At 39.9% G+C, this 24,582-nt stretch overlaps 1 protein-coding gene across 16 annotated transcripts in view; it reads right to left on the minus strand.

The window, feature by feature from the left end:
• ENOX1 (ecto-NOX disulfide-thiol exchanger 1) overlaps positions 1-24,582 on the minus strand; it is a 522,650-nt gene that overhangs the window by 153,251 nt on the left and 344,817 nt on the right. Inside the window, exon 1 of one of the 16 annotated variants that reach the window (XM_037526966.2) lies at positions 9,881-10,098. The exons of the other annotated variants lie outside the window; for them this stretch is intronic. Within the exon in view, the coding sequence (XP_037382863.1) occupies positions 9,881-9,977 (97 nt within the window). The 5' untranslated portion in view covers positions 9,978-10,098. Of the gene's footprint in view, positions 1-9,880; positions 10,099-24,582 lie in introns of those variants that run through there. 16 annotated transcript variants of the gene reach the window in all.

Raw genomic sequence — 24,582 nt, forward strand, 5'->3', positions numbered from 1 at the left:
CAGAATTAGATGTCTAGTTCAACACAGGCAGACTCTTGATAAAGAAATGAAGAGAATACAAACTGTAATAATTGCATATTAACAAATCATTATTTTTCCCAAGTAAATGATATATTTAGTAGTTGTTTCCCATTAAGTAAATCTATAAGTAGGTAAAAAGTTGTGGAAACTAATGTTTACCAGATAATAATATTAATATATCACTTTTTTTTGTGTGTGTGTCAACTACTGTTGACTTGGATATAAAAGTTAAAAGTTTTTGTTTGGGAAATTAAAAAATAAGAAATAAAATTAATTTTATGTATTATAATTTAAGTAGTTACAAGAACATGGTATCGTGGTTATTCCATTTGGGAAATTAACTTGGACACTTTATTTACTTTACTAAGTAGGAATTCTCCTTAGCTGTTCTCTTTTTTTTTTTTCCTCAAAGATTTATTTATTTATGTATACATGCACTGGGTATAGTCAGAAGCGCGGGAGGGTGAGAGAATTCACCAGAGCCAGAGCGGGGAGCAGAGCAGGCAGAAGGACCGAAGTACACTGCTGAGGGGAGCAGCGGGCAGCAGGAGAGGTCTGTGTGCCATGTGGGACCCTCCTCCGGTGGCCGGGGAGCAGCTGGGAATCCAACCAGTGCTGCAGAGGCTGCTGGCAGCTTCGCAACCCAGCGCTCAACCGCTGCGCCACTGGGGAGGCCCCTTAGCTGTTCTTTTAAAATGTTCAGTACCAATTGTAACACATTTTATTCTTTGCAGTAGCCTATGACCACAAGCTTTCAGATTTCTACCAGGAAAGAAAGTTCAAATATCAAAACTTGACCTGGTAACATTAACTACATAAAAAGCTTGTGAAACACCTTTAAAAAAATGGATTGTTAAAAAATAAACCCCGATGAATTTAGGAGCAGAAGAAAATCACGTGAAAGGTTGAGAGTCCTATAGAGCTAATGTTTTTCACTGATATATTTTTCCCCAATGAATAAGTGGGAAGAACTTCCAGTCAGAAAATAAATAAGTCAAGGAGATGTAATAAACAGCTTTGTGACAATAATAAATGTACTATAGTATTGCAAACTTAAAAGTTGTAAGAAAAAATGGTAAAATGATGTTGATCAATTTGCAATGTCTATAAATGCTGAACAGTTACATTGCACTGCTGAAACTAGAAGTTGCATGTCAATGATACTTCTTTTCTCTGCCAGACACAGTTTTAAGAATTGAGGACAAAGCTTTGGACAAGACAGATTTGTTCCCTACTCTCCTGAAGTTTATCTCCTAGTAAAGATTCATAGAACATAAACACACAATAAACAGGAAAGTACTGTCAAATAATGGTAAGTGCCAGTTGTGGGGATGTAATAGTTGCCTGGGGTGGGAGAGGAGGGAGGAAGCCATTTGGCTAGAATCTAGAAATGTGACTTTTAATTTGTGCTCCTAATAACGAGGAGCCAGACTTTGTGTAGAGAGTGGGAAGATCTGGGCCAGAGATTCTAGGCAGAGGGAATAGATGCAGCATAGGCCTGAGGGCAAGAACAAGCTTAGCAGGTTCCAGAACTAAAAGGAGGTCAGTGTGGATGGAGCCTGGTAGGCAAGGGATACAGTGAGGCAATGTGTGCTCAACAGCAGGGGACAGATCTCGGAATTCGAACAGTGCTCCCAAGAGCCTACTCATCCCCACTATTCAACTGGATAATCACTATCTTTTATGCCTATTGACTTTCTGCTTGAGTGATCATTCAAAAGTGTTTTAAAGTTAAAAGGCAACATTTGAAAGCCTCTGTAATAGTTTTAAATCTATTCTAATTGCCAGAGGATAGATATTTGTATGCATAAGCTATACTTACATATATACGATGTGTACATATCTATAAATGTGATGATAAGCACACATCTGTGTTTATGAACATATATATTATATAAACACATATACCTATATGCAAATGTATAAACATATACACAAATCAGCACACACAGGTGCTTTTTGAGCATCTGACAAGGATTCATAGCAAGGAATCCATGGCCTGGAAATGATGGTGTAAGAGGTAGAATTGAACACTCGTCATTTGGAAGTACTTTCAGCTAGAGAGGAAAAGTCAGCCATAGGCGGGTGGTGGCTTTCCCTCTGCTAGAGAAGCTCAGTGTGTCAATGAAAGCAGGATTACTAATAAAAGTCACATAGATGACATGAACAGGTAAGTTGTGAAAATAGCAGAGTTGGAAAATGCTAATATTCAAGAGTCAAGAACAATGAAAGCTGCCAGGATTAAGTGGTTGGTGTCATGGAAGAAATAGGACCTACAGTGAGGAGAAAGCCAACCCACTGTGTGAGTACTGAAGATATTTTGTTTGAGGAGAAGGCAATTTTGCTTACTGAAATAAGCCAGAAAAACTTAACCAGGAATGACCATTCAGAGAAGGTTCCTAAAACACAAATCAGAATGATATGAAAAGAGTAAGGTCTGAAAGTGAAGTCAAATAATAACTTTGGTTGGCTTGCTCAGAGGTCTAGAAATCACCTGTGAGGGAAAGGTACAGTGTTTCTTATACTCTATTACCCTTTAGAGTAAAATCTGTTTGACAAGGGACTCAGTTCAAGATGACCAATAGTATTAATTAAGCACCAATGCACAGAGTGGCTGACACTGTGCTAGGAAATCTGTTCATACAAGTAACAGCTAATATTAAAGAGGGAAGACATGACCTGACATGGGGACAGCATCCATTTTACAAAATCCTATCAGCAGAGCAAATAATGGGAACAAATTGACTGCCGCTGCATGTCAAACCATAGGGCAGGAGCACTAGTTGCCTCAGGGTAACTGGAGTTGGCCAGGAGTTGACCAGGAGCTACCTGGGAAGGCTATTTGAAAGAAATGGAATTTGAGGTGCTCTCAGAGGTGCTGGTAGAATTCGAAGAGGTGGAGAGGTAGGGAAGCTATTTCTGAATCATTAACAGCTCAGCGAGAACAGTTCAATCTGATCCAACTGTGAATCAGGAAATATTACCTACTTATTAACTAGCAGGTGAAAGAACAGAAAACAAACCTCTGGCGTCACTGTCAGGCTTCCATCTGGCTGGGGACCACTAGGAGGCCCTTAAAATTGCAGTTTCTGACATAAAAAGAAGGCTGCATCTTTTGCTTACTAAATTAGCTAAAATAATTTCAATAACATCAGAATTAGCAAGGATGCTAAAAAATAGAATATTCAGGCATTTCTGATGAGAGTATGAATTGTAAAAATCTCTGCAAAGTAATTTTGCAATGGCTTAAGAGTAAAAGAAATGACCATATCATCTGTTGACGTGGAAACTGATCTTAAACTAATATACTAGCAGTGGGGAAAAAAATAAAGATACACACTGCACTCATTTATACTACTTGAAAATTGGGAATAGCTCAAAATCTACGCCAAGATAGTCAAAGTATTGGAACTAGATGGGAGAGATCATTTTTCACCCATGAAGATAGTAAATATTAAAATGACTTCATATGTCCACTATTGGGGTGAGTGCAAAATAGGTTTAACTGTTACAGAGGGCAATTTGACAATATCAAAATCTAATATAAATTCCTCTGAGTCAGTTCTAGAAATTTAGAGTAGGGAAATTATCAGAGTTAAAATACTTACAGTATATGAAGGACTTTTCTGATCCCAAGGCGTCTCCTAATTTCCTTATTTAGATTACATCATACACAATATATTTAATTCTTGAAAGAGAGATAGCAAGATACTGATAGGCCTTTCCCTTAACGAGGAAGCTGAAGGTCGCAGATATTTATCTTCATGAGCCCTAAGAAAATATGCCTAGCAAGTAAAAGTCGAATCTTTTACTAGTGTCTCATGATGCAAATGTTGGGAATTTCATAAGGCTGAACACAGTTATCTTGTTTATGTGAAAAAAAAAAAATCTTTGTTTACACAGAGAATTCCATTTCATGGAGTCAAACCACTAAGGTATGGGGTACTAGTGACTGGTTTATTTCCTGGGGAAAACAGGTAACACTGCTCCCAATATATTTGTGGAGGCGGGAGATGAAGGAACGGATTGGGGGCAGAGGCACAGGTAGAGAGAGGGAGAGAGAAGTGATTTGTTTGTTCTCTGACCTAGCATGTGTGAAATAACAAATAAAAATAACTTACATGCAAATACAAGATGCAGTGTGAATACTTAAAAGGAGGTGAGGATTGTGGGAGATCTATTATTCACAAGTATAGCATATACTTGGAGAACAGGTTCAAGCAGGGAGGGGAGAAATTACTATTTTACAGCAGGGGTAGTTATAATTCTCATCATTTCTAAAATACTTCAATGGGTCTCACTAATCAATTAACCAAGGTAAACATTTAGAATGAGTTACAACACAAAGATTTGGAATCGAGAGTTTAGACGTAGACATTCTCTTCATAAGGAGAGGTTATTCAAAGGGGAGAAGCGGCAGTGCACCTTTGGTCGTGTTCAATAATAGCTGCAGTGAACACATATAAGGATTGTTCTCTTATTTATCAAGAAAATGTCTGCAAAAATCCAATAATCATATAAAAACTTTGGCAAGTACAAGACTGTATCAGTCAATAACGTATGTCACTTTCAATTTTAAAACCCTACCTTGTAGTGGCTCATTATTTGATTCATCTCACTTGATCCTTGTGCGACTGTTCAATCTTTAACCCTTCAGTCTGGCTTCTACTCTGACAACTCCACCAAAATAGCTTTTGTTAACATTACCAATAACCTCCCCTTTGCAGTTTTGTCACTTGATGTCTCAGCAGAAATCAATCTGTGGGCCATGACATGGCTGAGATGTGTGGCTTGGACCCTGTAATGTCACACATTTCTATTTTCCTTCTAATTTTCAGACTGCTCACTTCTTCTCAACCCCTTTACTGGCTTATTTCCTTCATCCCAAGTTTTCTTCTATTAATGTTGGCAATTTTCAAAATCGACCCTTCACCCTGTCTCCTATTCTTCTTGTGCCATTTTCCTCATATCCATGGTGTCAATTATGTTCTACATGGTAGCAAACACAGATCTTTCTGCATGTGTACAAGCCTGGCCAATGATTCTGTCACTCTAGACTCACATACTGATTTTCCTATTTCACATAACCACTAGCATTTCTGACAATTCAAATTTGAGAGGTACAAATCCAATGTGATTCTTCCCTATATTTGTCCCTCATGTGTTTCTCATTTCATGAAATGCCACCACCACTGACCCAGTTGCTCAAGCTAGACCCTTGAGATCATCTCTCCAACTTAGCTACCATGCCCCTTGTTGAAGCCTCACTCATCTCTTACCTTGTCTTGCAAGGACCTCTTATTTCCTTGCTTCCATCCCCACTGCACCCACTAAGTCCATTCTCTCTTAACTTTCAAACTCAATCATAGAATCCCTCTGTTGAGCGGATGGATGAATGAAAAAAAATGAATAAGTAACCTTGACAAATAAATATCCTAGACATAATTTTATAATTAAGTCAATTCTTTCTCAGGATCTACAGGGTCTCTACCTTTTTTTTTTTTTTTTTATCTATTTATATTCTTCTCATAACAGTCTCTACCTCATCCACTGAACTGGTTCTCGGGTAAGTCTTCCAGTAAGTCAAACTTCTTCTGCCATTAATGTCTTTTCATACATGCTTTCTTCCACTCTTTCCAGAATTGGCTCCTTCTCATCCTTTAGAATCTCAGTTTAAATTTTGTCTCTACAGAAGATTTTTTCTGATTAGATGAAGATTTATGTTAGATTAATCTCGGTATGCTCTGTTACTGTAGGATACTATTATTTCTCTCACAGTAATTAATAGTTTGTAAAATTATACTTTTAATTTGTTTATTTGTTTATGATCAGAGTATGCACTCCAGGAGAAAAGAAATAACTTTTGTTATTCATGGTGAAAGAATGTTAACAAATATGGAAAGAAAGAAGAGAAAGGTAAGAAGGAAGGGAGGAAGGAGATTGTCGAGCTATGAAATTAGAAATAGCATAAAAATTGAAGGAGAGGGATATTAATTTAAAAATTCACTTTTTTTCTTGAGAATAAAATTTTAGTTTTAATATTTTCTGCATATTTAGCTTTATTTCCATACACATTAAAATCATAGTTTTTCCTTAAAAACCATTAATTTCTTAACAATTTTTCTTCATCCAAGGCATGAAGTAAATTGCTTTTTTGAGATATACTTTAAAGAAATCCTTCCCCGGGTTCTTTTCTCCATTCTTAGCCCTCTCCCCCCAAAAAAGAACTGGTGAGAGTCTGCTGGAGTAGGATGGATCCCCTATCTTGACCATTATAAGTTGGAAGCAAGGGGTTAGAGGGAAAAACAGGCACAGCTCTGCAGGTATTTCTAAGATTTTGCATTATTCATTATAAATAATTCATATAAAGGAGGTGAACCACAAATAATAAGAGAAAATAATATAAAGTATTGTATGTTTTTGAACTGCTCCTGGAAAGAAATTCATTTTCAGCCAACGCACAATGGTACTTCACCCCTTTGACAGGCAGTTGGCTGGAAGTATAAGTAACTGGCAACAGAAACTTATGTATTCATAGAGCTACCTGCTGTGGGTACTCAGGCCTAAAACCTAATAAAAGATAATCATAAGCCTTTAAGGAAGGAACTTTTTAATTTCTTCTTTTCAAGTTAGAGAAAAGGGGGGTGAATGGTTTGTACCAATCTAATAAAGAGAGTGGGTAAAAGGAAATCACAGGCAAAAGTTTCCTTTAACACACATTTCTAATACCAATACATGACAAATACTATGATGGGAGAAATAGGAGGCATAGAGATGAATAAAGCAGAGCTCTTTCCTGTGAGGGCCTTATCGTTTAAGCAGAATATATGGACTGGATGAAAGGGGAGAAAAGTGCAGGTGGGTGAATGGATAGATGGATGGATGGATGGATACATGAACCAGATGGATATAGCATGAGGAAAGGATGAATGAGTGAGCATGGTCTCCCATGGACAAAGCAAATAACATGAATGAAACAAGGAAGAGCTAAGGAGACTCTGATTGTAAGTGTGAAGAAATGAACATGCTCCATAAATTTTATGCATCTCTCAGTTGTCTTCTGAAATATCAATAGGGTTTTCTTTTATCTTAATGTACACAAAATTCTTATAGTGAATGAATGAAAAACATAGTCTTCTCTTGATTAAGTCTTGTGTTTAGAGTTAGAGTTTTCTTGTTCCTTTGTGACCAGTTTCAGTCCATGAAAAATGCAATGGCACCCCCAAACCATCGTAGCAAGTTTGTCCTCAGTCATGGAAGGGAATGGTCAAGAACACCTAGGTAGGGTGTGACTCAGAAGTCTATCAAAAATGGAGAAACCAGTCAAGATACATCAATTCCTAGAATTTAACTAGAACCTCTGCATATTTCTTCTCCTCATCCATAAAATGAAATGGCTGAACCAGATCAGTGTTGGCAGGAAGAATTCTTCACATTTTTACTGGTGGTGGCTACCTGGTGTGTTGAGATATTAGATAATCAGGATACAGGCTACTTCAGTAGGAAGAGGGTCCTGTTAGGTCAACCGCATCTGCTTTGAGCATGGAAATAATGTAAGATTGCCATTGTGGTGCAGATCACTAGGTTTAAATGAAATAGTCTTTCTTAAATATCTCTAAAAACTTAAAGACTAGTTAGTGGTATCAGATACTATGATCTAAAGTGCTTTCTAACTCCCAAGTTGTATTTCTGTTGAGTGAATGTCATCACCTTCCAATACAATGGAAACCATATTATGGTAAATTCTTCACTATCCATATTTCAGTTGATTTTGTGCCATAGGTGTAGTTTTTAGGATCTCATTAGCATGATTGGAATAAGCATGGCCTTGTTTACTTTGCTTTCCCAAGCATTCCTCCCAACAGGAGGCCATTTTTAACAGAACATTCAGTTTACTCATTCAAAGAGGGAGCCCCTCTCACATAGGCTGTGCAAAGGCACTGTGCAAATTCTGCAACAGCTCTTTTCCCTTGGTTTGAGCATGGGCTCAGGAGCAGCAAAAGCCTCACCAAGGGAGGCAGGGAGAAAATGAACACTGCTGACTCCCTCCCAAACTTAATTTTACAAAGCTCCTAATTTAAGCAACTGTAAATTTATAAATCAGATATAGCTACCATGAAAAGTAATTACAAATGCAAACAAATAAGGCCACTAATGTATGATTTTAGATGGTCTGTACCTTAGTTCCCTTACACACATCACACAGTGAGCTACAAATCACCCTACTCACAATCTTCTCAAGATTGCTTGGATTGAGCAGCTGCATGACTGCTCACCTTCATGTCTACCCTAGGTTATTGGTTACTCAGCAGATGCCACTGCTATGTCAAAGGTCTTGACATTGACAGGAATTATGTTCTTCTGTCTTGCAACATGTTTCTTCAAATCCTAGAAAGATGGAAGTTCCTTGCCACAATTCTCCTACCTCACTCATAAGACTGTAATGTGTGATTAACTCCTCAGGTGCCCTCTGGATCCATTAAGGAGCAAATACGCTAACAAGTAAACAAAAACCCCATCACTACCAAAAAGATTACCTTAATTATAGAGAGAGTCTTCCTGTGTTTCTTTTAAGGTTACCATCTTGCTTTAGTTCCCAGATGCTAGTCACTGCAGCATTGTGCCTAGTGATGCCTTATGCTTTTGCTTTTAAGGGTTTTTCTAGATCATAAAATTGCAGAGCTTTAAGGGAGCCTGGACACCCTTCCTTGATAGGTGGGCAGAGCAAGTTCCTCGAAATCTGTGCAACTGGTCACTTAGTCACCATATGAGAGAGCGGAAGAATTCCATGTCTCCGGGGCAAGGGCCCCAGATTTGGGCATTCTGTTTCTCCATGATGTTGACCGGCTTTTCTGTGCCTTCCAGCCCCTCCCTGTCTTCTCTGGTCAGTCACAGCCTGCTTCACACTGGATTCCTTCCCTTGACTAAGAGCCTCTGGCTTGCTCCTCTTCTGGCCCATTCCCAACAAGGATGACATAGAAATCCAGACAAGGATGACATCATTGTCTTCCTCTATTATTTTCCTAAATTGCTTTTTCCCTAACCATGACTAAGCAGTATTTTCTCACAGCTGGGGATGAACAAATTCAAAAAGATGTTCTCAAATAACATAGTTTCCAAGAGAGAGGTCACTACGTTTTGAAAATATGAAATGAGCATGTAAGTGATTGCATAGCTCATAAAAATGTCTCTGGTTAGAACCCCATCAGTGATGATTCATTCTGTTTGAGGGTCCCCTGCAGAGATTTTAGTCACCTCACATTAGGGTGTTGAGGCCTATTTTTCCTGCTGAGATGGAATAAATGGCTAGGAGCATTAACTGATAGAGGTCACAAGAGTTCCAACCACTGAAGTGAGGAAAATTTCTTTCAAGATGCCCTTGTGGCTGGAAAGACTTAGAGAACTTGAAGACAACAGTATTTCTCCTTCCTCTAAGGGATGAAGTGTCTCTTTGCCCCATGGACATTGACTTTCAGAAGTGAAGCTTCAATGTCAACACTGTGTCTTCTATAATGACTAGTGAATGTCTCAGATAATGAAGCAAATAGAGCTTATTATAGTTCAAGGCTGTGTGTCCTGATGCCCAAGACATCCTCTTTTAAAGATTTTAAAAAAAAATTAATTGAGATATTATACTCAATACATTACTTTTGAAGCCAGAATGAAACTGGGGAAGGAAACCTACTGGAAAGCAAACCTACTGGAATGAGTTATTGGAAGTTCAGTTTCCTTAGAATGGAATAAGCTGCCAAAGGCGGCCGGAAGGGACAACAACATTGCGGGTAGTGTGGAGGAAGTCAGAGGTTCATTAGAGAGGAGAGAACAGCTCCCACAGGGGAAGAGGTCTCCAGCGAGGTACCTGAGGAATGCTTTTTCATGATGCTTTGTATATCTTGTTCTTCGTGGGCTTCTACTTTTGACTGCATCAGACCCTGCTGGGGTCTGTTTTCAGGCATCGGTTGGTGTCACCTGCTGGTGGAAATCTATGATCCTTATCTTACTCTCTGTCACACTTTTAAGTCATATACTGCATCTGTACCCATATATTAGGTAGTTTTTGGTTCAGATACTTTTCCCAAAAAAATTTAGTTGTAAAAGCATATTGTAGTTAAGACCACAAAAATGTTGGGGCAGAGAAGCTCCCCTACTCATTTCCAGGCCAAATGGATACTTTTTTTTTTTTTTTTTTGCTTGCCCACCAGCCCAGTTCAAAATATGCTTCCAGGAATCATTTTCTCAAGTTTACAGTTGCAGTTACCTGGGCCTCATGATTCAGAAAGTGTGAAATACGCCCTGGAATTTACTTCCCTGGGAATGCTGACAAAGGTGAATCATGGAAAATAAAGCACAGAATGACACTGCCACAGCTACAGTCATGGGTGTGCTGGGCATGCAGGTGCCTCCATGTGGCCTGCACAGGAGAATGGCTTTCATTGCTCCTAGTGTAGAACAGGAGAAAAGGCAGAACAAGAGAATCATTTTTCATAGAGGCCAATTCTTCTTCTTCTTCTTTTTTTTTTGTCCCTTAAAATAGGAAGTTATCCAAGGTCATTCCCCCCTCCTTGCTCCTGCCTACACTGCTCTCCCGCAAAGGCCAGGAAACTATTATGCTTAGATCCCTCAATACATACCAGTCCTCACAGCACCAACTCTGGAAACTGCAATCATTCTCTGATGCTGGTATTAATCTCTCTGTTATTAGACAACTAAGTTAAATAACTTGCCTGAGGTAACAGCTCAGGGAAAGAGCCTGATTCAAATCCAAGACCTTATGCTCTAAAGCCACCATCAGCCTCTTGCAGAGCTAGTTCCTCAATTTCTAAGGATGTAATAAACCTCTAAATCACATGCAAAGTTGTAAACTAATATTACTGCAAAAAAAAAAAAAAATCATTACTTTTTTTTTCCTTGGGCCTCCCTGGTGGCCTAGGGTTAAGTCTCAGCATTAGGCTCAGACTAAGGCCTGAGTTCCATGCCCTGCCAGGGAGCTAACCCACATATGGCACAGCAGACCTCTCCTGTCTCACCTGCTGCTCCCCTTGGCAGTGTGTTTCAGTAAATCCATCTGTTCTGCAACTCACTCTGTCTCTGGTGACCCCCATTACCCCTGCATCTCTGACCTATACCCTAGTCCTCCTATACGCACACAAAAAAATAAGTTAAAAAAATTTTTCTTTTTTTTTTTGGCAAATGCCATGAAAAGCCTTCTATTTATTGCTGTTCATCATCTGATGCCCCTTTCTATTTCATAGCTTCCAAAAGACCCTTCCAAACACCTGCTTACCCTCATCAGCTCCTTCAGCCAGGGGCACCTTCACTTTCCCTTACCATCAGTCCTCACCCTTGTTCACTTCTCTACCCCCAATCTTGTAGGATTGTGTGGTCCAGTGCTGTAATTATTCTTCTTTAAATGCACCTGACCTCACATGCCAGTCACCTGGTGAACCGCAGCTTAGAGAAGGCTCACACTCCTTCTCTGTGCCTGCCTGCTGGGAAAACACTGCGCTGCTGGAGGAAATCTGGGGGATTCTTGGGTTCATTACAACACTGAACTTCCAAGGTTGGCACTTCTTGCCCCCAGGGACTGCCCATAGGGTTCGCCCTTCTCCTTGACCTTTCCATTCCTCATCAGCCCACGTAACCTCAGCAGATGTCTTTGCTGTCACATACTTCTGAGAAAAGAGAATCCTTCAGCCAGAAACTCCCTTTACCTGGGTTACCAAAGTCACAAGCCCACCTGCTCTGGACCCAGTCCTTCCCAGAGAGTGAATATTTAAGCTGATCCACGTCCACCTAATTTGGGTTAATCACTAAAAAAATCAGTTTCTTTTTTCTTGGGAGAGTTTTTGTTTTAATTATTTGTAGACTGACATGTACATACTCCCCCACCCCACGTTTATTATCGTTTTTAGCTATAAACCAGAGGCCACGGCCACCCTGGTCTTATTCATAGAAGTCTGCTTTACAGCACTAAGTTATTCCTAGTTAAACTTTACTACACATTCTAGATCACTAGACTGCAAGACCCAATTCTTGAAAGGCCTAATGAAAATCTCCAGATTAAAGAATAATAAAAAAGATAAGAATACACATTAAACAATTAAAATCTTTTAATTTCAATGTATGTAAAAAATTTCTATGATTGCCAGGCCACTTTCAATGATTGCCACCCCAAATGCATTTCCACCGAAGGTGTTTTTTTTTTTTTTTTATGAAAGTGGTAATATTGGGCATGCCTGATAAAGGTTTTTGCTTTAGTCAATTTCTCTCAAATCCTGATAGAGTGGAAACACATTCAGCAGCAAATCTGGATTTCAGTTCCAGCACCGCCTCCTTCTACCTGTGTAACTTGGGGTTAATGTCAGTCAAGCTCGACCTCAATTTCCTAATTTCCTCATTAGTGTAATGGGGATAATAATAAATATGTAGCTAGCAAAACATTAAATAAAGCAAAATCTTTATAGAGTATTTGGTACATATTAGGTGCTCAATAATTGACAGAGTTCTATTCTTTTTAATATTCCTAGTAGTCTTTCACATCAGAGCCTCAGATTCATACTGGTATGTCCCCAGGAGACACACACACACAAACACACACACACAAACACACACACACACACATCTTTTAAGATTTTATCTGAAATCTTCTGCTTCCAGTCATGGGCAAGTAACAGGGATCAAATTTACCCTCGTCTCTAACAATTTAAAAATCAGGGAAAGACCTCCCCTGGTGGCGTAACGGTTGAGCGCTGGGCTGCGAAGCTGCCCGCGGCCTTTGCAGCACCAGTTCGATCTCCGGCCACCGGTGAGGGTCCCACATGGTGCGACAGACCTCTCCTGCTGCACCCGCTGCTCCCCTCAGCAGTGTATTTCATCAGTCTGCCTGTTCTGTTCCCGGCTCTGCCTCTGGTGAATTCTCTCACCCTCCTGGCCTTCTGACTGTACTCAGTGCTTATATAAATAAATAAATAATCTTTTTAAAAAATCAGGGAAAATAGTTATATATGTGTGTGTATACATATATATGTATATATGTGTGTGTGTATATATATATATATACACATACTTTTTATTTTTATTTCCCACTGGACAGAGTGCAGAATGGTGATCACTGAGAGAAGGGAGAGAGATGAAGTGAAATTTGATTGTCCCAGTCTACTGCCTAGAAAGCATCCAGGATTTAACTCAAGAAAGAAAAACCCAACCAGAGCCTGAGGTCTAACTGAGTTCAATGTTCAGATAGGACAAGGCAGCTGGAGCTGCAGGGCAGAGCACTGGAGGGGAAGGAGCTGATCAGAGAGACAGCTCTGGAGATCTTCAGAGGGTTCCTCTCAAGTCTTTGGCTGAATACTGCTCAGGATGGGCATGTGAGGGAAGCACCAAGGCTGAAGCACACGTCATAGGAAAGGAACAGATGGAACCATCTCTAGTGTTCACAAGGACCTGGTCAGAGATCACACTCCCAGCAGCCAGAGAAGGAAACGCCTGCAGGGGCCTCCCCTGTGGCGCAGCGGTTGAGCGCTGGGTTGCAAAGCTGCCCGCAGCCTCTGCAGCGTTGGTTCGATCCCCGGCTGCTCCCCGGCCACCTGAGGAGGGTCCCACATGGCGCGCAGACCTCTCCTGCCCCCCGCTGCTCCCCTCAGCAGTGTACCTCGGTCCTTCTGCCTGCTCTGCTCCCCGCTCTGGCTCTGGTGAATTCTCTCACCCTCCCGCGCTTCTGACTGTACCCAGTGCTTGTATAAATAAATAAATATATTTTAAAAAAAAGAAGAAGGAAAAGCCTGCAATGCCCTGGGCTAGAGGTCTGAGCAGTGGCTTGTCTCAAAGCAGGGATAAAATGATCTCTTGTGTAGGGCCTCCCCTGGTGGCTCAGCGGTTGAGCTCTGGGCTGCAAGGCTGCCGGTTTGATCCCCGGCCACCAGCGAGGGTCCCACATGGCACACGGACCTCTCCTGTTGCGACCCGCTGCTCCCCTTAGCGGTCTATTTCGTCGGTCTGCCTGTTCTGTTCCCCGTTCTGGCTCTGGTGGGTTCTCTCCTCCCGCGCTTCTGACTGTGTCCAGGGCTTGTATAAATAAATAAATCTTTAAAAAAATAAAGTCATTAAAAATGATCTCTTGTCTAAAGGCAGTTCTGAACTCACTTTCCAAGTTGAAGATTATGACCTGACACAATTATACTGTTTCCAAAGAACTTATATTCATTTTACAACAAATCCCCAAAAATATTTTAAGGAATGAAATAAAATCTGGCACCTAACAATGTAAAATCCACAGTGTCAGGCATCCTACAAAAATATACTAGGCAAGCAAGGAAGAAGAAGAATATGATCCATTATGAGGAGAAAAATCAATCAATCGAAAGAGACTTAGAAACATCACAGCAAATAGAATTAATAGATAAGCACACTAAAACAGCTATTATAAATATATTCCTTATGTGAAAAAAGTAGATGAAAGCATATGCATGATAAGGACAGACAGGGAAGACTATTTTTTAAAAAAGAAATAATCTGGAAAGATTATGCTCAATTATGAGGAAAATAAATCACAGATGTCAAGTAAGGGGATGTTTGTGGTTAGCCTTCATATCTAACTATGATTAAATACAAAAAAGCTCTACTTTCTAATACTCTAAGGACCAGGTATAAAAGTGACTTTTCCAAAAAATTGCACCACTTTATTTAATTATTTACATTAGTGATTCAAATCACAATTCATTGAACTATGTAGTTATTGGGCATCCAACTCTGTGTTTGATGATAATGGAAATACAAAGGTGAATTAGATATGGTTCATGTTCATATAAATGTATGGTCCCCCACAGTCTACTGGATAATTGATGGTCTCATTATATAAGTGTACAACATGATGCATCTATAACTGAAAAACAATGTGACACTTGGTAAATGCCAAGGCTGCAGAATAAAAAAGGAAATAAAAAGAAACAAGATATAGAAGAGGAAGCAGTCACAATGCAATTATTCCATATAAGCAAATAAAAGGCTTTGACATTAACTCAAAATAAACACCCAACATACAATCACATGTGGGCTTGGTTCTGTATACAAACGTATGCACATTTATACAAAGATAGGAACACACAAGCTAATTTTAATATAGAAATTTAAATGTTCGGGGCTTCCCCGGTGGCGCAGCGGTTGAGTGCTGGGTTGCGAAGCTGCCAGCAGCCTCTGCAGCCGGTTCGATTCCCGGCTGCTTCCCGGCCTCCGGAGGAGGGTCCCACACGGCGCAGACCCCTCCTGCCGCCCGCTGCTCCCCTCAGCAGTGTACTTTGATCCTTCTGCCTACTCTGCTCCCCGCTCTGGCTCTGGTGAATTCTCTCACCCTCCTGCACTTCTGACTGTACCCAGTGCTTGTATAAATAAAACATTAATTAATTAATTAATTAAAAAAAAGAAATTTAAATGTTCGGTTTTCTTCCTGTTCATAGCTGTATCAGACTGTCTATTAAGGAGCCAGCACACTGTTTTCCATTTTAAGATGCAAACATTTCCCGTCAGCCCATGGGACTGTGAAGGATGCCAAAGCTTCTTTATCCCAGGGGAAGAAAAGAAAACCAAGAAAATTAGAGTTATTGTGTTTGTGATGGAGATGCACACAGACATGTTGTATATTTGTATACATTATGCATACACTTAATATATTATAGCTATATATATGTAACTACACATTCAACTACTATAAAATATTTTCTCTAGTTTTAGTCTATGGGTAAGAATGTATCCAGCATTATTCCAAAGGCTAGCTGAGTAGTTCACCTTTCAGAATATGAACAAACAAATAAAAACTGAGCTAATCAAGAGATGGAAACTAGTATAAAATGAAAAAAAAAAGTAGTGGCATACACAGGAAAAAAAAAAGTGTTGATAAATCAGAAGTCAGCCTACAAAGCAAGTGAATGTACAAATCAGGAAAATTTATGTTCTTCATTCCATGGAAGAGAAAAATGACAATATTTCAAATGACTACATTATGTAATGCAAGCATTTGAAAAGGAGTTTCATTTTGCAATGTCTCTAGCCAACATGGGTATAGGCTTTTGTCACTGGTGGAGAATTATCTGAGGACAAGTCTTGGTTTGTTTTAAGCGACGTCAACAACCTCATACAGTATACAGTACTGGCAGAAGCAAGTATTTTTTGGCAACAATTTTCTACAAACTCTCTTAACTCTAGAAATCCTGTTGACACACACATCAGAGACACAGCACTGGGGTGAAGCTGCAGAATGCGGGTGTGTCCTCAGCACTGCCTGCGAAGTTAGTGCGTAGCAGGTGCTCAATATTCCAGGCCTGCATGGATCAGGCTATGCATCTATCTCATCCATCTCTTGGGCACCCCACAGTCCTTCAGCGGTACACCAGCGTCCTCTCTTGTCACTCTTCAATCCAGCCTCCACGAAACAACTTGGGTGATTCTATTTTTTAAAAAAACATGAGCCAGAGGTCCCTTCCCTGCTTAAAATCCTTTGATAGCTTGTATCACAAATGGAATCTTGACTCCCTACTTTGGCAGGCATATCTGGCCCAAGCCAGGCTTTCCAGAGGTGTGCAAATACCAACCTGTCAACCCCACCTCATCCTACCTCTTGCTTTTAGAATTTTTTTTAAAGATTTATTTATTTATACAAGCACTGGGGTACAGGCCAGAGGTGCCGGAGCATGAGAGAATCCATGAGAGACAGATCAGGGAGCAGAACAGGCAGAAGGACCGAAATACACTGCTGAGGGGAGCAGCGGGCGAGACAGGTGAGGTCTGCCGTGCCATGTGGGCATCTCCCTAGCTGGCTGGGAATCGAACCAGTGCCTCGGAGGCTGTTGACTGCCTCACAGTGCCACGCTTAACCCACTGCACCACCGGAGGCCCTAGAATTTTTTTCATCTCCCCAAATACCCTGTTTCTTCCTGTTTTTCCCATCTGCTCCCTGAATAACTCTAACTTATCCTGGGATAAGTTAGTCCAAGCCTAAATATTACTGCTTTGGAGGTATGTTTTCTGGGTTTCCCTCCTCTGCCTCCAGGAGAAGTTAGACTCCCCATCCCTCTTTAATAGCATCTCACAATTAGAATTAAATAATCATTTGCACAGTTACGAGGATACCATCTGCTTCTTTAGAAATATGTATACTCCACAATACCATCCTCTCTCTGTAGTGCAGATTGATGATTCTCTAGTGTCCTGTAAAAGATGCTGTATATTTTTGAACCTTCAGTAATATTGAGGTGAATGAATGAATGTACTGTCCTATTGTCCTGGGGAGAAAAGGGTAAATAACTGTGAAAAGCGTAAGAGAACTGTCAAGAATACATGAAATCAGGTACGTAAATTGTGAAATATAAGTCACGGTCCTATTTGTTTTCTGACACTTGATAATGAGAAATATTTCAACAAGATGGAAAATGAAAACAAAAGAGGACTCTAATCACTATCTTTTAGAGAGCTCAACTACTACCCACCCAAATATCTGTATCCTTTTAATCATGCCTGTGTCAGAGTGTCACCATTAATATCTCAAGTCACTGAAGAAAAGAAGTTTGCTGGTTTGAGTATTATTTCCTTTTTAAAACAAATGTGTGGAATGACTTATCAGCAGAAGGTCCACCTGAGTGTCTCTGAGAGCTGGTAAGATGTTTCAAACACAGACTGCTAGATAATATACATATTTTAAATCTCTGGCCACTTCTCCCAATTCAAAACTTGGAGCCCAGCAAGGGACAGGAATCTAGTGAGTCAAGTGGAAATAGATGGTGGAAAGAACTGGAGCTACCACTGGAGGTTAGGCTGACACAAGAGTGACTAGTTGAAGGCCTATTTCTAATTTTCTTTTCTTTTTTTTTTTTAAAGATTTATTTATTTATTTATTTATACAAACACTGGGTACAGTCAGAAGCACGGGAGGGTGAGAGAATTCACCAGAGCCAGAGCGGGGAGCAGAGCAGGCAGAAGGACCGAAGTACACTGCTGAGGGGAGCAGCAGGCGGCAGGAGAGGTCTGCGTGCCATGCGGGACCCTCCTCAGGTGGCCGGGGAGCAGCCGGGGATCGAACCGGCACTGCAGAGGCTGCAGGCAGCTTCGCAACCCAGCGCTCAACCGCTGTGCCACTGGGGAGGCCCCTATTTCTAATTTCACAGCATAACTCATGGCTGGAGCAGAAAGCCTCCGGGCAGGCGTTGGTGAGCACCCCTGTGACTGTTAAAGTGACATCTTCACCCACCCTTCCCTCGGGACCTCTGTACCCTTAAACCTGACCACTCAACACTTGTTTCCTTTCAACAGGTTCTTCAAATTCAGCATTCCCAGAAAGAAACTGCCATCTCCCCTCACCCTTCATATTTTCCAGGCTTCCGCACTTCAGTAACTGGGTGTGTACATGATTTCCCCCAGCAAGTACATGATTTCCAAAGCTAGAAACCTAGAAGTTCTTGGGACTTCTGCGCAGACTCTGTCAACACTTCCTGCTGTTTCTACAGCTAAATGTCTCCCACATCCCTTCATGCCTCACATCTCCATTGCCAGGACTGTTATGCCATCAGTATTGGGGTGTGTGGCTAACTGCTGCAGCTGCCATCTGATCTCCTTGCTGGCAACCTTTCCACACTCTCATCTGTTCTCGATTGGATTACAGAGGAGCTCTGTAAAAATACAACGCTAATCGTACTACTCCTGCTTAACACTCTTTTGTGACACACTATCGTATCCTTTATCTGCTAGTAGCAGAACCACTTATCATGTTGATTTGTATTTACTTATTTACTCTTCTCTGTCTCCCACTGGGCTCTGAACACATGAGTGTTGGGTCTATGCCTTGCATGTCCAGTATTCAGCACCACGCCTGGCTCAATAAATCCCAGTGAAAAGAGGGATGCTGCAGGAGATGAAAGAACAGGGCAGATGCCTCTTCATATCTGGGCATATTAAAGAGGATAAAGGTGTTCCTGGGAGGATTAAAGAACTCAAGAAGGAAGCTAGAGAAAAGTATTCTGAGGAAGCAGAGAAGAATTAAAATGAGTAGAAGCATCAGTGAATGGAAGAGAGGAATGAAGAGGACAGAGAGGGGACAGCAATTTGTCTTGGCCTCCCTATGGGTGGCCGCACAGATGTGCAAGAAACCATGGCTTCTGGAGACGAAGCAGCAAGGTATGAGCCAAGGGACCAGTGAGAGTGTTCACACACAACCTGGAAGGGTCAAGAGCTCTTTTACTGATTCCAAGTGAAGCCCTGATCAGGCACATAGGCTTTCACAGTTAATAGGGAGGTATAATGCTTTTTTGGGGACATGTATTTGAAATACAACAAATGCTGTGCCAAGAAATATAGGGTAGAACATATATGTCAACTTACAGTCAATAATAACTGAGGAGAGACTGCTGAAATTAGAGTAGAAAATTTCAAAAGGATTTAGAGAAAAACAAGATAGACTCTTATGGTCAGAGAATACCCAAGAAGTATTATCAGTCTTCATGTGGGCCTGGGCAAGAAACTTAAAACACAGGGACACGGCTGCTGCTTTTCAACTCTTCCAGTTGATGATTATAACTTTGGAAAAGAAACTGGCTTATATAGAAAGAGAGCAGCTGGTAACACAGATGGTGCCCAAGCACGCAATCTGATATTCTGGGTTCTGGCTAAAGGCTCCAGAGGTGGAGCTTGTGGAAAGTATCATGGAAAACTGGGAAGAAGGTTGCAGGCAGCGCCTGAGCACAAGAGAACTATTTTGAAATCTGAGACTGGGGAGTGACACTGCTCAGTGAAAATAAAACAAAATTGTGAAGTACTTCACAGGAAGGAGATAACCTAAGGCACAGAATGATGGACCATAGTGGAAAAGGATTTCCACAGTTAAAGGAGACATCTGGTTTAGATCACCACATGAGTGTCTCATGTGATGTTAATAATCATTTTAAGGTTAACTTAAGCTTGGGGAATCCTACTAGACACCACTCTTTGAGACTGAACCTTCCATATTAGCATAGGAAGTCTGAGGAAAACCACAAAGAAAGCAACTTATTAAGTTAAATTTCATGCTTGACATGGCAGTTAAGCCACATAAAAACTTACATCATATCCACCCTACTTAACAACTGTGGGACACTGATGTTCCAATGGATGGTTTAGAAAACCTGGACCTAGACCAGAGCACAACATATTGGTAATAAAAACAAATTAACAAAAACAAAATTGAAAAGTCCACAAGGTTAACAATGGGGGATAAAATAAACATGAAACAGTAACATAAGGAGGGAAATAATATCTCACAGATAAACCAAGGCGTTGGAGCATGGAACTCAAGGTCATATACCATTCAATATACCATTGAATGGTATATTTTGAACAAAAGGTCCAAGTTTAGTATTTGGATCTCAAGTTGTACTTCACATGAAGAAGGCCAACAGGAAAGCTCATGGATCGTAGGGATGGGTTGTGGTGGGGAACATCTGGGTCATGAGAAAGGGGAGGAAAATGGAAGGGGTGGAATTGTGGGAGCACATGACACACAGGAATGACCTGATAATAAGTGACCTGATTTCCTAAAAATTCTTCTGCTAAAATCAGAGGGTGTGGACAATTTGTGCCTTGTTTTATTGATATTTTTCATTTCTCAATAAATGGAAGAAGTTGTAAGGAACAGGATTTAGTGTCAGCTTAATTTTAACAAATATGAGAAGGGTAGTTGGTCATTTAAAAACACTGGAGGCCTCCCCTGGTGGCGCAGGCGGTTGAGCACGGTGCTGTGAAACTGCCCGCAGCCTCTACAGCGCCAGTTTGATCCCAGCCAGCTGGCGAGGGTCCTACATGATGCGGCAGAGCTCTCCTGTTGCGCCCGCTGCTCCCCTCAGCAGTGTATTTCGTCAGTCTGCCTGTTCTGTTTCCTGCTCTGGCTCTGGTGAATCCTCTCACCCTCCCATGCATCTGGACTATACCCTGGTTCTTGTATAAATAAATAAATAAATCTTTTAAAAAACTAAAAAAAAAAAAAATAAAAACATTGGAACTTTTAGGAGAAAGCAAAGTATCATAAAGTCCAGCCTACTCATAACCCTTTCAGAGATGTTTTAGAGGAGGTTTTTTGAAAGGAAGGTTATACTAAATAATCTTTAAGTCCCTGCTGAGACATTAAACAGTATCTCTACATTCTACAGTCACACTGAAGAATCCCAGAAGTGGTCGACATAAAAGCCGAGAGAGAAGCAACATTCTGTGGCTAGTCTGACTGTACTAAAAAGAAACAAATAGCACTACACACCGGGCACAGTAAAAAGAGCATGAGACACTGCATATGAATATAATATACACTATTACAATTAAAACAATGTGGTGCTAGAATAAAAATAGATCAGTAATTCAAAGTAGATACTTCAGATTTACAATGTACAATGTACATAAGAATTCAATTGCTAATGAGTGAAGTAAATCAATGGAGGCACTAGAAATTGGGAATAAAGGTCAACTTCTGGAGTGGGCAAAACCTTTGTGTTTTGAAATGGAACAAGAACTCAGAAAAGGTCAACAAACCCCTTTTTAAAAAAGAACATTAAAGGCAAAAAACAGCCTAGAGATTTTTTTTCATGAAATATGAACTCCAGAGATTACACTGATAAACAATAAATGACTAAATGCAAACCAAACAACAAAAAAAAAATCACCAAAGGTGATGGGTGAGGTGTGGTAACATACATCTGAAAAGTGGGAATCTATTTTCCTAAATTATATACAGTATTGTGAATCAATGTTACTTTAATAAAAATGTTAAAACAATCCTCAAGAATCCTATCTGATAAATGGATAAAGTATGAAAGGTACCTATTTATAAAAGAAGAAATATGAATAGGAAATGCAGGGGGGAGATGAAATAATTTTAAAGGAGGAGGAGGAGTAAAAAAAAATTAAGGTAAAATAAATAGGATGCCACCTTTGCATACCAAATCAGTAAATGTTAAATAGCTATGCATATTTTGGAAATTAATTGCCCAGTATTTAACAAGAAACTTCATTTCTTTCGACTTACTAATTCTACATGTAGGATACTATCCAAAGGAAATAATCCTAATTGCTAAAAAGCTATGTGCACAAAAATATCCACTGTAATCTTATTTCTTAAAAAGAATAAGAAGAAAGGATGGAATAAGGTAAATATCTGATGACTGCTTACTGTGTTCAGGTACTTTGCAGCCATTGTACATAGGTGAGCATATTTAAAAGATAACATTAAATCTCACAGCAGACTGATGAAATAGATACAATCCTCATTTTACAGAAACGGTGAAATGCTTTTACATGCATGAAGAGACTTAACTTCCCAGAAAACAAAAACTTGACTATCAAGAGTGAACAAAATGGAAAAAGCCTAAATGTAAACAACTGTAGTGGTTGAATAAACTGGGGAGGATTTATTCCTTGTATTATTTAATTTTTTAATAAAAAACTATAAAATGGAAAAATGCTTTAGGATAAGAGGTGAACAAAAATGCATACTAAAACATCTTACAGTTAATATGATTACAATATTTCCACAGAAAAAAGACTGGACTATATAAACACTAACCAAACAAAACAAACCTGACCCTTAAATAATCTCCAAAAATGAAGTCATCTGGCAGCCCTGAGAACAAAGCCAAGTGGGGATCAATTGACAGACTAGGGGCAGTATGGAGGAATGCCCAGAAAGATCCTAAAAGGCTCAAAAACAGTTTAAGCAGTTTGGCTAATACAGGAGATGGGGAATGAAATTCAGGGCAGATACGGTAAATCTTACAGAACGAGTAGAGCTGTAATTCTTTTCATGGTAAGTTGCTGGGGAAAATCATAAATTGGTCATGGTTAAAATGTCAGAAGACTCAAAATCATAAGAAAAAATAATGAATTATTGAGGTTGCGGCTTACTCAGAAAGTCACACAATATTTTCTGAGAGAAGTGGGAGGTGGAGAAAAGAGTAAAGCAATTTTTGCTCTATGAATATTTCAATTAGGCAGCTGAGAAAATTTGGGTGGAAAAATACAAATCTTTGCTCACAAGTTATTAGAAGGAAGTATCTGTCTAGATTAGCCATAGGGAAAAAGGATCTGGATAAACACATATTCAAACCTTAGAAAATGTTTATGTACACGCACGTGCACACGCGCACACACACGCACACACACAAAACCCTTGCAGCAGACTAATAGCCAGTTGTGTGGATTTAAAATTTTGGAGAATTTTAATATCCTAAATATCCTAAGTATACTGCTTTATAACTCAATCTCTTACTTTCCTTTTTCTATTTCCCACTTCTCTTGCCAGATATCTTCTCTCATAACTTCCTTGTTACATTAAAAGAGAACCATGTGCATATTTGTACATATGTTTGCATGCATATGAGGGTGCATACACAGATGTATGAATATAGGTACATGCATGCATGCATATGTGTGTGTACATATAATTACATATACATAATTACATATATTTAATTTACTGCAACTAGTTTAGTCTTACATCTATGGCCACCAGCGACAAAAATTCACAATCAAAAGAAACTAAATGCATTGTCAACTCAGCACAAAGTTTATGGGTTTGTGGGTATAGTACTTGGTAACTCTGCAAAGGCAATTGTGTTCTACTTAGTGTCTACTGACTACCTTTCTCTAATTGGATGGGTAAATGTGAATTGTTCTTCTGACATTGTAACAATGGTCTTAGTATAATAACTAACTGTCACCTCTCCAGTGCCAATTCTGAGAGAGCAGGGACCATCTGGGAATTGTTTACTGCTGGGAGCCTGCACCCAAACAGTGTCTCAATGAATATCCTTTGAATGAGAGAGTGAGTGAGCAGGTGAATATTGCCAGCCTTATGTCTCTTTCCAGAGAGCTCAAGTTTCACCTCCCCATAACACCTTCCCTCAGAGTGCCCAAGATTGACCTTTCTGGAAATTACTACATTACTAGCCTACACCACTCCTTAATACTGCTTCTACACATTACTTTTAGTGCTGTTTTTTTTTTTTTTCCCAATTTAGGAAGACAAGGACACATACATATGTAGGCATTTATTCTGTTTCCCAAAGCACTTGTTATAGGGCTCCTGGAAAGTCCTCAATAAACATGTATTACATTAAATGATGACATACTTTCAATGATATTCTACTTTGTGATATTTCAGAACACTGTCTCTATTGAATGCATTTTATTAATATTTCAATATGCGGTGGAAAGAGAATGTGGGATTTGGTATCCATTGAGCTGGGTTTCCAGCTCAGCCACTTTCATGCTGGAAAAGTAACCCAAACTCTGGGCCTTTATTTCCCTATTTGTAAAGCAAGAACATTAACAAAAATAGGAACAGTAAGTATCTACTCTTAAAGAGAAGGCTGTGGAATCAGATGGCGCAATGTATGGGGAAAGAGCTTTGCCAATTGGAGAGCAAAAATCAGCACTCCCATTTTCCAATTTTAAATAAAAAATTGATGTTGTTATGCTGCAGATGATGGGCACTGTGTGTGGCTTTTTCTAGAACAGCCATTAGGCAGAAGAGCAAGGTGGTGAGGAAAAGAATCTCAAGCA

Source organism: Talpa occidentalis, unplaced genomic scaffold (genome assembly GCF_014898055.3).
Source record: "Talpa occidentalis isolate TD23 unplaced genomic scaffold, MPIMG_talOcc4v2.1 talOcc4.5, whole genome shotgun sequence".
In the NCBI taxonomy this organism is placed as follows: Eukaryota; Metazoa; Chordata; class Mammalia; order Eulipotyphla; family Talpidae; genus Talpa; species Talpa occidentalis.